At 41.9% G+C, this 14,023-nt stretch overlaps 1 protein-coding gene across 9 annotated transcripts in view; it reads left to right on the top strand.

Moving 5' to 3' along the window:
- The window catches only part of LOC126337131 (synaptosomal-associated protein 25), a 352,176-nt gene that overhangs the window by 291,374 nt on the left and 46,779 nt on the right, over positions 1–14,023 (top strand). For all 9 annotated transcript variants that reach the window (XM_050001443.1, XM_050001440.1, XM_050001441.1 and 6 more), the window contains one exon: positions 2,329–2,370. In XM_050001443.1, coding sequence (XP_049857400.1) covers positions 2,329–2,370 — 42 coding nt within the window. The remainder of the gene's footprint in view (positions 1–2,328; positions 2,371–14,023) is intronic.

Below are 14,023 nucleotides of genomic sequence, written 5' to 3'. Positions count from 1 at the left end.
AGGGAGCGAAAGGCTATTTACAATTTGTACAGAAACCAGATAGCAGTTATAAGACTCGAGGGGCATGAAAGGGAAGCAGTGGTTGGGAGGGAGTGAGACAGGGTTTCAGCCTCTCCCCGAAGTTATTCAATCTGTATACAGAGCAAGCAGTAAAGGAAACAAAAGAAAAATTCGGAGTAGGTATTAAAATTCATGGAGAAGAAATAAAACTTTGAGGTTCGCCGATGACATTGTAATGCTGTCAGAGACAGCAAGGGACTTGGAAGAGCAGTTGAACGGAATGGATAGTGTCTTGAAAGGAGGATATAAGATGAACATCAACAAAAGCAAAACGAGGATAATGGAATGTAGTCAAATTAAATCGGGTGATGCTGAGGGAATTAGATTAGGAAATGATACACTTAAAGTAGTAAAGGAGTTCTGCTATTTGGGGAGCAAAATAACTGATGATGGTCGAAGTAGAGAGGATATAAAGTGTAGACTGGCAATGGCAAGGAAAGCGTTTCTAAAGAAGAGGAATTTGTTAACATCGAGTATAGATTTGTCAGGAAGTCGTTTCTGGAAGTGTTTGTATGGAGCGTAGCCATTTATGGAAGTGAAACGTGGACGATAAATAGTTTAGACAAGAAGAGAATAGAAGCTTTCGAAATGTGGTGCTACAGAAGGATACTGAAGATTAGATGGGTAGATCACATAACTAACGAGGTATTGTATAGGATAGGGTAGAAGAGAAGTTTGTGGCACAACTTGACTAGAAGAAGGGATCGCTTGGTAGGACTTGTTCAGAGGCATGAAGGGATCACTAATTCAGTACTGGAGGGCAGCGTGGAGGGTAAAAATCGGAGAGGGAGACCAGGAGATGAATAAACTAAACAGATTCAGAAGGATGTAGGCTGCAGTAGGTACTCGGAGATGATGAGGCTTGCACAGGATAGAGTAGTATGGAGAGCTGCATCAAACCAGTCTCTGGAATGAAGACCACAACAACAGACTCATCTTCAGCAAACGATCTTCCTTTCCAGAACATGAAATCTTTTTCCGCAGTTGTATTGTCATCAAGTGGGTATATAAGTGTACTGTCTTGAAACTGGACCTTCGTGGGCATCAGGGATGCACAGTCCGACGCGGTGTGCATATGACGCGCCATTGATCTCATGGCGGCCCACCATTTATCGTTCTTTCTTGTAATTGTTTTTCTTTCATTCCTTCCAGAAATGGATAGCGCGGGCCCTTGTGGAATTCCGTTGTTTTCAGTCCATTCTTGCTGTCATTGGGGAAAGCGGATCCCATTTCGGAGTAAGAACTTGTTTCTGGGCGCAGTGTTTACTCGTATGAACTGGCGGTCCTTAACGTAGTCATAGCAAGGTACTAACGAGTCTGTTCACTCCTGCTCTATTTCAACACAACAGATTCAGACAAGAGACTTGAACCATATTAAATGTGTTATATTTGTTGTTCAGTGTTGACAATAGAAAGTTAATTTTAAAATTGTGCTACATATTTATTAGCTTTGGTCAAATTGTTGATGTTGTTCGGCTTTTTAAAGTTTTATGGAGTCTGTTGGCGCTAAATATTTTGAAAAATTTCCATATGGTGTAATTTATGTATGCTTTTGCTGCCAAGATTACAAACCCAAAATCTACTCACGCATACTATGTGCAATAGGTGGACTGAGAGCATCCTTCACATTGAAATTGCAGCTGTGTAAGGAGGAGGTTGGCGCTAACTTGACTACGAACTTACCCTGCCCCCCCCCCCCCCCCCTATCTTCCCTTTTCCGAAGAGATCGGCTTCCAGTAACAGGTTTTGAAATCAAGATAATACAAACCTATTCCTAAACAATGAGCTCAGTACAGCATTTTTTCAACGACATTTTTGCATTGAGATTCCAGATGAGAGGTAAGTGGAGACAGTCTCGTATTGAAATCATCCTATTCACTTTTAGAATACAGTATTTGATCATTCCAGAATTTCTTGATGTGGTTTGATGCTATCAAGAAAGAGCACATGTTGTCTGTTCAGACTTTTGAAAATGTCAGCGCCTTTCTTATTACTCGCAACCCGTTAAGGTTTAAACATTGTCTTCTCCTGGAATAATTTTTAAATCGGTCTCTTTCCACTATTAGTTAATTGGCACTGCTTGCTCAAAATACTGCTTTTTGTACTATTGCTAATGCGCGTCTGTCATTAAAATTATTTCTGTAAGCTAAATTTATTCTCTCTGTCTTGGATATATAAGTGAAACCATTGCCATGGTGTAAAACTAGAGTTTAAAATAAAAAGTTGCAAAACTTCAATGAAAATTAATGATATTTTTTTCTGTTTCAGTCATTGGAATCGACAAGGCGTATGATAGCACTATGTGAGGAGGTAAGTCTACAGTTGAACATCTCTGGTGTGTGTTTGTTGCACCCTCTCTGACTTTAGTTACTGTCATTGCCACCAGGTGGTTGTGGGCGTCCTGTGCGCCCCCGCGTCGTATTCCTGGCTTTAATCAATGTGATGCGCGCACAAACAGGCGGTTTCCGCTTTGAGAATGGCGTGCGGTACGATTTTTACTTCAGATTGAGCTGCCATCTGCGACAGGCCCAAGTGCTGCTACAACTTCAGGTCTCCCTGTTCAGAATCGAGGGAATGATTAATTGCCTTGTTTTATGCATTCATCTGTGGATGAGAAGAAATTATTTTCAGCGTTCTTGTGTGTTAGGTCTTCGCTGATGAATAACAGAAAAATTAAAATACAGAAGCAGAAAACAGTAGACACATAAGATGGAACAACATATAGTGCCCTTCACTTCCCCTGTTAAAAGGCACTTTCAGGACTTCGCTTTATTTATAGAAACTTGTTGCATTTCCAAAAAGAACGTTTTAAAAGTACCTGCCCGTGTACTGCCCTGGTTATAATATGTAATGTCAATGACTGAGAGACTGAAGAACCTTATTCCATAAGCTAGTGAGAACTGACAGAACTTTGAATTGTTGAAATTGGGGTCAAGAATTCAGAATAGTGTAAGTAAGAAATCAGTACCAATTTGTAGGTTTCTGATACGGATGACGTCAAACATTGCAACACAGCTTGATTTAAAAGGAGCCAAAGAGTGAAGAATTGCTGTTAGAAGCAACGCCTGGGTTTGATTGAGAAAATTTCACTGCTTCATTTGTAGAGACAATACACTGCCGGAAAGGAAATCAAACACCCTCAAGGTCACTTTATTGGCAAGTGAGGTGACAGGTAATTAGTCATTGTAGGAGTGTATGATGAATTCAGACCAAGTGAAACACGTCACAGTAGAGGATACCAAAAAATAAGTAGTGTACCCAGTTGTAGTGGCAACGCAGGCTCTAGTCGAGCATGCAGACTTTCATGAAGGTGCAGAATAACATTGTGTTAGAGACTATCCCAAGCATCTTACGCCTTTCGTTGCGATTCGGCAATAGTTCTTGCAGGCGCTGGAGAAAGAGGAAGTTCATGCTTCATCATGTCAGATAGATTTTCAAGTGGTGAAAGATATCGTGGTCTTGGTGTCAGGGCTGCGGTTCTTGTGCATAAAGAACAACATGTTGCGACGCATCAGCCGTGTGTGGACGTGCATTGTCCTGCTGGAAAAAAACCACAAATCAGCCGTCTGCCGAACAAATGGTAATATCACGGTGATGATAGCCTGTGCAGTGTTGCAGGCACAGATTACTTTAACCTGCAGAAGCACCTAATGTGACTACGGGTTGTAACTGATGGCCCCCACACCAGGAAATCAGGGATGGGACATGGGTGTCGCAGATGAATGCTTTCTGAAAAAGGCGACTCACTAGGTCTACGCCATAGATGTTTACGTCCATCGCTCGCATATAGACAGAACTTACCCTCATCACTAAAGACAACAGAGTACCATTCCACTTTCAAGTCGACTCTTTCATGACATCAGAGTAGCATGCTTACCTGTGTCGGGATGTCAATGGTAGCACATGTGATCATAACCATAGTGCAAGCAGAGGTCCCCAATGGTCCCTAATAACGCAATAGGTGCAACATGTACCTGGATCTCGTCCCTGGATGATATTCAGTGGGTCACTGCCGCTCGCACAATGCTCCAGCTTCCCGCAAGACCACAGTAAGACTCCATTCAGATAGCTGAGTCTGTAGAACAGGAGTGCGCACTCATCAGTGGAACTACCCGTAGGGCCGAAGCATAGGGTGCGCGTACAGGTCTCCTGAACGCTACGTGATCGCCGATGAGCGTGACAAATGAATTGCTTCTTCTTCAATGTCTCAGTGTTCCCATATTATACCCAGGTTGCATTGTACACAGTTCCTGTGAGTACTGCATTTTATTTTCTGGCAGTATATATTTTCCCTCCACACTTTAAGTTTGTCTTGCAGTTCTAAAAAGCACAGTTGATTTTATGTCGCCTTTCTTACTATGAATGTAAGCATAAAAGCATTTCTGTACTTAAATATGAGTGCAGTGCTTAGTGCTGTATGTGACAAAACACTAGACAAATATAGGTTCATGTGTAGCTGGGCATATAATTTACGGAAATTTTAAATGCACTCTCATTGATTTTCTGCAGCAATTTTTTGCATGTGGTACATTACTTCTTTAAATAATTATAGACTCAGTATTATGAATGGCCTTACCTACGCGCGTGTGGGGGGGGGGGGGGGAGGGGGGATAATGATTTTAATATTGGGGATAGTTGTGCTTTATACAGGGTGTTTCAGGTGCGACACAAGTAGTCTGTCTGGTGTTGATAGCCACATAGTGTCTAGTCCATTCATTGGAGACCGGCAGGTGGCGTTTTGGTTTTAGGTGAACTGGACAAACTAAGGGTCGATGAAGCATTTTTAATGATAGGAACTACGCTAACTAACAAAAGAGCCACATTCATTTCATGCAGGATCCGTCAGGGGCTCGTGACTCGGTCGAGTATGAGTGGCGAGCACGGGTCTCAAAGCTATTGCAACGCCTACTTCCTTTCTTGTGCTGCGATCTCCCATCTCAGACTGTCCGTACTTTCTTTATATTCTTTCTCGTGGTGGCAGCCTGTGATGTGTGCCCGGTTATTGCTCTGGGTTCCCTCTTTTGTCTGTATCTTTATCGCGTTACTTTCAGTTTTTGCCTCAAGTACAGTTTGGATGTGACTACATTTTAAAATTTTTTTCATTAGTGTGGACCGAGTGAGGAACAACGTTCATAGTGCGACTGCCTACAGTGTTAAAGATGGTCCGCTCACAGTAACTGGATGGATCAGTGGTTCTCAGATTGGGGGTGCGATTGATATGCAAGGGGGACGCGATATATTTTTGAAAACTAATAAAAATAAATATACTTAGTAACAATTGTGGAGAAGTAAAAACGTTGAGGTTCGCCGATGACATTGTAATTCTGTCAGAGACAGCGAAGGACTTGGAAGAGCAGTTCAACGGGATGGACAGTGTCTTGAAAGGAGGATATAAGATGAACATCAACAAAAGCAAAACAAGGATAATGGAATGTAGTCGAATTAAGTCGGGTGATGCTGAGGGAATTAGATTAGGAAATGAGACACTTAAAGTAGTAAGGAGTTTTGCTATTTGGGGAGCAAAATAACTGATGATAGTCGAAGTAGAGAGGATATAAAATGTAGACTGGCAATGGCAAGGAAAGCGTTTCTCAAGAAGAGAAATTTGTTAACATCGAGTATAGATTTATGTATCAGGAAGTCGTTTCTGAAAGTATTTGTATGGAGTGTAGCCATGTATGGAAGTGAAAAATGGACGATAAATAGTTTATGCAAGTAGAGAATAGAAGCTCCGAAATGTGGTGCTACAGAAGAATGCTGAAGATTAGATGGGTAGATCTTGTGACTAATGAGGAGGTACTGAATAGAATTGGAGAGAAGAGAAATTTGTGGCGCAACTTGACTAGGAGAAGGGATCGGTTGGTAGGACATGTTCTGAGGCATCAAGGGATCACAAATCTAGCATTGGAGGGCAGCGTGAAGGGTAAAAATCGTAGAGGGAGGCAAAGAGATGAATACACTAAGCAGATTCAGAAGAATGTAGGTTGCAGTGAGTACTGGGAGTTGAAGCAGCTTGCACAGGATAGAGTAGCATGGAGAGCTGCATCTGACCAGTCTCAGGACTGAAGACAATAATAATAATAATAATGCGTTTATCTTCTTTGAACAGTGTTGTTGGTCTGGATTGAATTTCACCCGACGTCGGTGTTACGCCGGACGTGGTCAACGATAATGAAAGCGCGGTTATATTTATAGTATTATTTGAAATGACTGGGCGAGCTGGGCGCAGTCGACGGAATCAGCCGTTGTCGGCTGCGTGTGACTGTGTTCTGAACTGTGGCGCGCAGTGCGAATATTGGCCCATGTATCTCTTTGCACTCGTACCAAACCTCCAGAAATATCCCAGTTCAGCCGGTGATAGCGCAGATAGTTGTATAAGGAGCGTCCAGTATAATTGGCAACGTTTTGCCACCAGAGTTTTGCGCCTATTAAGCCGGTCCGTCCTTGATCTGACATAGTGAGCCGGCGCATAGCCATTCTTTGTACGTATTTCGTGGAGATGCTGCCGTAGTTTTATATCCCCTTCCAGAATCGTAGCACTCTGAAAATGCAATACTACTGTCTGTTTTATGTAATAAAGCGAGAAGTTTTTTATGCAAATAATTTTTACACTGTATGCCGATATGGTGGGTTTACTTAAGAAACACCCGAAAATGAACTTGGTCACACCGATTATAAGCCAACTATTAACGGAACGGAAGCATGGTCTACTGCCTGACTAGATCGAAAGGCATCCTACCGATAACTGCCGACTATGGCGCACAGTCTGTAGCTTCAGCGTACAATTGGTACAATTCGTATGAGCTCGTACATCTTTGGTTATGCCAGAGTTCTTTATTTGTTAATATCAAAGTTTCCTGGCATTATAAAATTATTGAAAGATACTATTTATGACCCGTAGACTACTCCTAGCATCTGAGTGGCAAAAGGCAACTTCTCTTACAAATATTTATTAATAACAGTTACTTGATTCGCACCAGAGTAACTGCATTAGTTGTTTGGTTTACAATAATTGCGGTTTTAGATGGGCGCGCTGCGAACTGTTCACGTGTACTGCTATTGGTTGTTTAGGGTGACGCACGAACGTTATAATTGTGCTCAATGAAAATGTAACACGGTTCGTGAACTTTAGTACTTAGTATACGTTCAGCATATGAAACAAGTATACAATCTGTTAACACATTCTTGTGCTGAAAAACAATCGTAAAGAACAATAAAAAATAAAACTATTGTTTTGTGGTCGAACAATGCAGCTGTGCTTGCGTTTAGGAGAGAACCGTACATTCGCTTTTGATATTTCCTTCTACATGAAAATGTAGTAAATGAGTGGAAAAAAAACCTGGTGTTACGGTCGAATAACTGAAACGAACGCGTAATACATTTGCTATTAACACATTTTTCTGCAGAGAATCGTGCGAAATTAAAATAAAACTTTTGTTTAATCTAATAACTTGAGCAGGGAGTGCAGCAGATAAAAATACATTCGCTGTTAATATATTATTCTACAGGAAAGCATAAAAATGAAAATGAAAGGAACAAAAAATGTGACTTAGTGAAAAAAAGTTAATAAAAGGATTTCAACAGCCTTCAATCTATATGTAAAGGCTGAACACCTAGCTCTTCTGTACCCAATTCTGCCTCATCGGCGGACTCTGTAGAGAGCTGTTGCTGATGTCCGAAGCAGCTCTGCCAGTCTGAACCTGCCTCGTCCGATATATCCACAGAACCACGCAACGAAATTTCACCGTCGCTGTCTGGTTAAGTTGAATTATTACGCGCTTAATACACTACTGGCCATTAAAATTGCTACACCAAGAAGAAATGCAGATGATAAACGGGTATTCATTGGACAAATATGTTATACTAGAACTGATATGTGATTACATTTTTACGCAGTTTGGATGCATAGATCCTGAGATATCAGTACCCAGAAGTACCACCTCTGGCCGTAGTAACGGCCTTGATACGCCTGGGCATTGAGGCAAACAGAGCTTGGAGGGTGTGTACAGGTACAGCTGCCCATGCAGCTTCAACACGATACCACAGTTCATCAGGAGTACACTGACTGGCATATTGTGACGAGCCAGTTGCTTGGCCACCATTGACCAGACGTTTTTAATTGGCGAGAGTTCTGGAGAATGTGCTGGCCAGGGCAGCAGTCGAACATTTTCTGTATCCAGAGAGGCCCGTACAGGACCTGCAACATGCGTTCGTGCATTATCCTGCTGAAATGTAGGGTTTCGTTGGGATCGAATGGAGGGTAGAGCCACGGGTCGTAACACATCTGAAATGTAACGCCCACTGTTCAAAGTGCCGTCAATGCGAACAAAAGGTGACCGAGACGTGTAACCAATGGCACCCCTTACCATCACGCCGGGTGATACGCCAGTATGGCGATGACGAATACACGCTTCCAATGTGCGTTCACCGCCAAACACAGATGCGACCATCATGATGCTGTAAACAAAACCTGGATTCATCCGCAAAGATGACGTTTTGCCATTCGTGCAGCCAGGTTCGTCGTTGAGTACACCATCGCAGGCACTCCTGTCTGTGATGCAGCGTCAAGGGTAACCGCAGCCATGGTCTCTGAGCTGATAATCCATGCTGCTGCAAACGACGTCGAACTGTTCGTGCAGATGGTTGTTGTCTTGCAAACGTCCCCATCTGTTGACTAGGGATCGAGTCGTGGCTGCACGATCCGCTACAGCCATGCGGATAAGATGTCTGTCATCTCGACTACTATATATGAGGCCGTTGGGATCCAGCACGGCGTTCCGTATTACCCTCCTGAACCCACCGAACAATCATTGGATGTCGTCCAACGCGAGCAGCAATGTCGCGATACGATAAACCGCAATCGCAATAGGCTACAATCTGACCTTTATCAAAGTCGGAAACGTGATGGTACGCATTTCTCCTCCTTACACAAAGGCATCACAACACCGTTTCACCAGGCAACGCCGGTGAACTGCTGTTTGTGTATGATAAATCGGTTGGAAACTTTCCTCATGTCAGCACGTTGTGGGTGTCGCCACCGGCGACAACCTTATGTAAATGCTCTGAAAAGCTAATATTTGCATATCACAGCATCTTCTTCCTGTCGGTTAAATTTCGCGTCTGTAGCACGTCACCTTCGTGGTGTAGCAGTTTTAACGGCCAGTAGTGTAGCTTCGTCCGTCAGCTCGTCTCTGTGCCAATATTTGTGCGTATAGTTTCCATTTTATCACACGCCTTCTTCCAGTCGCCGTTCGTATTCATTTGTTTAAGCTGATAAATGCTAACGTTGTTCGATGAAACTTCGTTTCGTTAAATTCCAGATATTTTTGATGGGGTTCATGTCACTGTGAAATGGTGTTCCAACAATTGAAAAAAAATTGAGTTTACATCTTCGTGCCCTCTAATTGCTAGTCCTTGTCGGCATAGAAATTGCACGGTGGTAAAAATTGTCTCAGGAGCTAAACGGCTTTTTTCATATCACTATCCAACTGTTCATTCAACTGGGAGGCCACACTTCGGCTAGTGATAGAATTTAGTTTCAAAAGTAAACGAATAAAATATAGTCATATAAAATAGTCCACTAAAGTCGGAACAGTAAACACGTCTGCAGCACGCACTGAACGAAACTATCCACACTGCGACAGCTGGATGGGCTTTATATAGCCCCAGCGTCGTAATGTCTCGAAGCGTCAAGGCGACGTGAGGTGGAGGGTTCCAGGCGCTTCTGATCCAGTGCTTTAAAAAATGTCGCGTTCGCAGCGCTGGCCCGCCGGGGCCAGACTTTACCGAAAGGTGCACCACGACAAATTCGATCATGATTCACACCACTCGTTTTCAGTTAACCTGCTTACTACCATAATAGTTATTTGATTTAACTCGTTACTGAATGTATTTTAAAAGGTAACTATCGTCAAACAAGGAAATAAAAAATCCAACATTTTGTTGTTTTTACAAAGGATAATATAACTAAGAATTTTCTTAAATTATTGAGGAGAGAGGGGGCTCCGCCGCAACCCCCCCACCCCCACCCCCGCCCCTAACGTATTTTTGAGGCCCCCATGGAGTCGGCGCCTGTGACTGTTGCAAAACCATATCTAAAGTTGGCATGGAGGATGTAGTCTGTTTCCTGCCCTAGTGTCACTGTTAAGAGGACATAGAGAATCGGGTACTTCCAGTGGAGATAAAAGCGTGCCTTCATCATCTTACAACTCTAAAAATCCACTCCAAAAAGAATATCGGCAATAATTTTGTCAAATTTAATTAGGTTAAAGGTACTTCCAAAAATGTTCCTGGACCATTATGTCTAAATATACAGGAGCAATAACTACTAACTGACATCATTTGTGATACTTCGCTGAAGAGTAAATTTAATGGAGTGTCTTTATTGGAGTTTTGGATACATATTAACATGAAATCCCCAACACTGAACCAAAATGCAGCGACAATTTTGGTTCCTTTTGCAACAACATACTTGTGCAAGACTGGAATTTCAGCTTCGGAATGTATGAAGTCGGACTTATGTTCAAAGATAAATGTAAGCAAAGAAGTTTGAGTGTCTGTTTCTGCTATTACAATCCCTCTTGAAAAACTTTCTTCTCAAAAACAAGGTCATCCATCGCACTATCTATATCCGAATCCCGCTCCAGCTACTGCCGGGTCTGGGTGCTGAACTTTGTAATTTAAATTTGTAGTGATCCTGAATTCATGGTTAGGTGAACTTCAAATATGGTTTATTTCGTTAGTTTTTGAATAAATGAAAGTGTGATAAAAATAAAATTGTTCCCCATCTTCCTTATAATAATTCGTGTAATTTTGGTTTCTGTTGTGTAAAATCTTTCTAAATTTAATTTAGTAAAACAGAAAAAAGACTAACTATTATAAAGTTAGGCCAAGGGGGCTGATACTATTTTTCCTCATAAAGGGGGCCCTACAGGAGAAAATTTTGAAAACCTCTTAGGTAGACTCATAAATGTGTTTCAGAACGAATGTAGTAGACAATCCAGCGTGGTGGGGTCACTATGTTCCTTTTTTGATACATACCTGTGGCAGCACAAGGTTCCAGTGCCCAAGCTGTAGCGACCCATGTGTGGTGAAATGGTAAGGACACGGTGATCCGGAAGTGGTAAGCTGTTAAGTCTACATTTAGCAAAATAAAATTTCACAATTTCATACCAATAATTTTATATAACGCAGACACTGGTACCTCGAGCATACATAATTATTAAATTGGACACATATAGGGTAATTACTGAACCCTTTAAAATTGCATAAACTTTGATCATCAAAATACATTTCCTTAAAATGATATCTATGCTTCACTGTTCAATTAATTGAAAACCAGTAACTGACTGAAATCCATTAATAAGAGTTAAATTACAACCCACATCATAATTACAATACCAGAAGAGCAGGCTAATAGCCGACAAAGGAAGTTAGGTACTCAACCTGAAAAATATCTAGCAGGAGCTGGTACAAGAATTATATACATTCACAACAGATCCCAAGAGAACTTCCCATCAGATTTAGGCAGCTATAATGAAACAATTATGTTTTAGAGCTTTAGAACAGAAAAAAAATATTACCATGCACACTGTAACATCTTAAAACAATTCATATAATCTAACCAAAGAAACCAGTTGCATGTTTTCTGTAAATAAGCTGAATAAGCTGCATAAGTCAGTTGATGATATCGGTGTTCCAGTAACTCGATTGACTGCAAAACCCATTCAGCCCACTCGCACATATTTAAACAGAGTACTAGCTAATATCCAGGCACTGCACCAGTGGAGTCTACACTTAACTGGAGTCGTTAAATAAATTCAACACCAGTGATAAACCATATCTACAAGAGATACCATAATAAGTCTTTACCACAGTCAACAGCCACATCATCCAGGTCAAAACAAAAGTGAAGATTGCTGCAATATCCCTCCAAGGAGTGCAATATTTACAGATTAAATGAAGTCACAAAAGCACCCAAGTTACTGTTTGCATTCCCTTGAGATCTCAAATTACTTGATGGCACTGACTACCAAAATGATCTCTCAGCAGGTAAAACTCGGTGAACTGCTGTCTCAGGATCAGAACCTGGATCCACTACATGGAGAAGTTCCTGGCCAGGAGTGGAAATGCCTTGAATGAACCAAAGAATTTGTATGTGCCTACCTATCAAATGGCCAGCTACAAAGTGAAGAACCTGCTACATTTCCAGCTTGGCAACCATTCCTGTGCATGGGCTATGTTAATGTGCTCACTGCTTCTAGGAGACACTGTGGCCTCTGTGCTTCCAAGGCCAATCACCCATACTACACATCTACACTTCTACACTGTCTTGGAACATGGTCATTTTGTGATGTGCCAAGAAAACTCTGGAGACCACAAATAATGACACTGATACTAGCTTAGAGTATATTGATATGAGCATATTGCTTGGCAAGAAGTAGATGCTTATCTTCTTAGAGCTTCAGGAATATCGGCAACAATCATCATGCCAGACGACCATTGCTTTGGCTGGGTAGCACTCGTGGGGAGAGCCCTTGTTTGGAGTAGGTAGCAGCAGGGTGGATGTTCTGCACATAAAATGCATCAATGTAAATCATATAATAGGGTTACTGATCTGGCTGTCCCTGCAGATCAGTTTCAGTATTTCATTGTAGTGGGTTAGGATCCAGCTGCTTTTCCTACACTGCCTCTCCTATCACAAGAGAGACAAGTCAGAAGACTGAGAATGAAACAGTTTATTCAGTACCTGGTGTGTACTGGAAGAGATGGAGATACTTTTACAGTGACTAAAACATTATTTTTTGTGAAACAAATATATGGTAAATTTGGAAAAATGGACTTTCTGGAAAAATTATGAAATTGACCCCTATGGATTAAAGCTCTCTCTGCCACTGAATCTCAAGTACTTCAGACATGTGAAAGGCTGGATGACACGTAAGTGACTATTACTCCGCATAAAACTTCGAAATGGTACGAAGAGCTATGAGCTACTAGGTGTACATTTGTTAGGAATGTACATAAAGGTGCAGATGATGACCAAATAGATACAGGTGCTTTCATCTTAGCTGTTGAAGAAAATGTCCTCCCCAAAATAGTTAAAGTTGTGCTGTAATGATATGGCGTGAAACTTTACTGTGCATTCTGTCGAAACTGTACTGTCCTTGACACGGCACACGGAGGGGTCTCAACATTGATTCACACGTAAGTCACCAGTGGATGTATTCCCCTCTGTACTGCATTGAAAGCAATAATGGTTAGAGTGCAAATGATTCCAGCAATCACCAATTGTAACATTTATTTACCTCTAGGCAAGTCACTTACTTACCCCAAGATGACAGACAACCCTAATCAAACAACCTCCCCCACCCCCACCCACTCATGTTGTATTCTGCCACATGGGGATTCCAGTGTGTATGACCCCATGTTAGGACATACTACTTCATCCAGTATGGGCCTTCTGATTGACCAGCTTCTTTCTGATCTTGATCTGTCTGTCCTCAACGACAGTACAGTTACCCCACCCATGGTATGCATGTTACTGGCTATCAACCTCACAGTCTCTTCATCCAACCTAGTGGCTTTGCTATGATGGTCTCCACACAATAAATTTGGTGACAATAAGCTCTTTCTGGTAATCCTGTCACGTCCTTATAACTGTCCAATGGATCAACTACCAACTAGGTGCTTTGAAGAGCCAGCTGGCAGTTCTTTTCGCTTCTGTGTAGTCTTTACCTCCTCTCTGTCAGATTCCATTGACATGGTTGTATGAGCCATCCTGATGCAATCATTTGTGCTGCTGGAAGTGTTATTACCCCTTCTACGAGCGCTCTCTGCCACGAGCCGCTGTCATGGTAGACTCACAACATTGTAACAGCCACACAGGGTCACCAAAGAACCCTGCAGTGTCTCAACATCCTAGAAAGACCACCATCCTCATTTTAAGACTTCTAAAGCTCACTAT

The sequence above is a fragment of the Schistocerca gregaria genome, chromosome 1 (genome assembly GCF_023897955.1).
Source record: "Schistocerca gregaria isolate iqSchGreg1 chromosome 1, iqSchGreg1.2, whole genome shotgun sequence".
Classification (NCBI taxonomy): domain Eukaryota; kingdom Metazoa; phylum Arthropoda; class Insecta; order Orthoptera; family Acrididae; genus Schistocerca; species Schistocerca gregaria.
The sequence above is the reverse complement of the archived record's forward strand: the minus strand, read 5'-3'. Positions and strand labels throughout refer to the sequence as shown.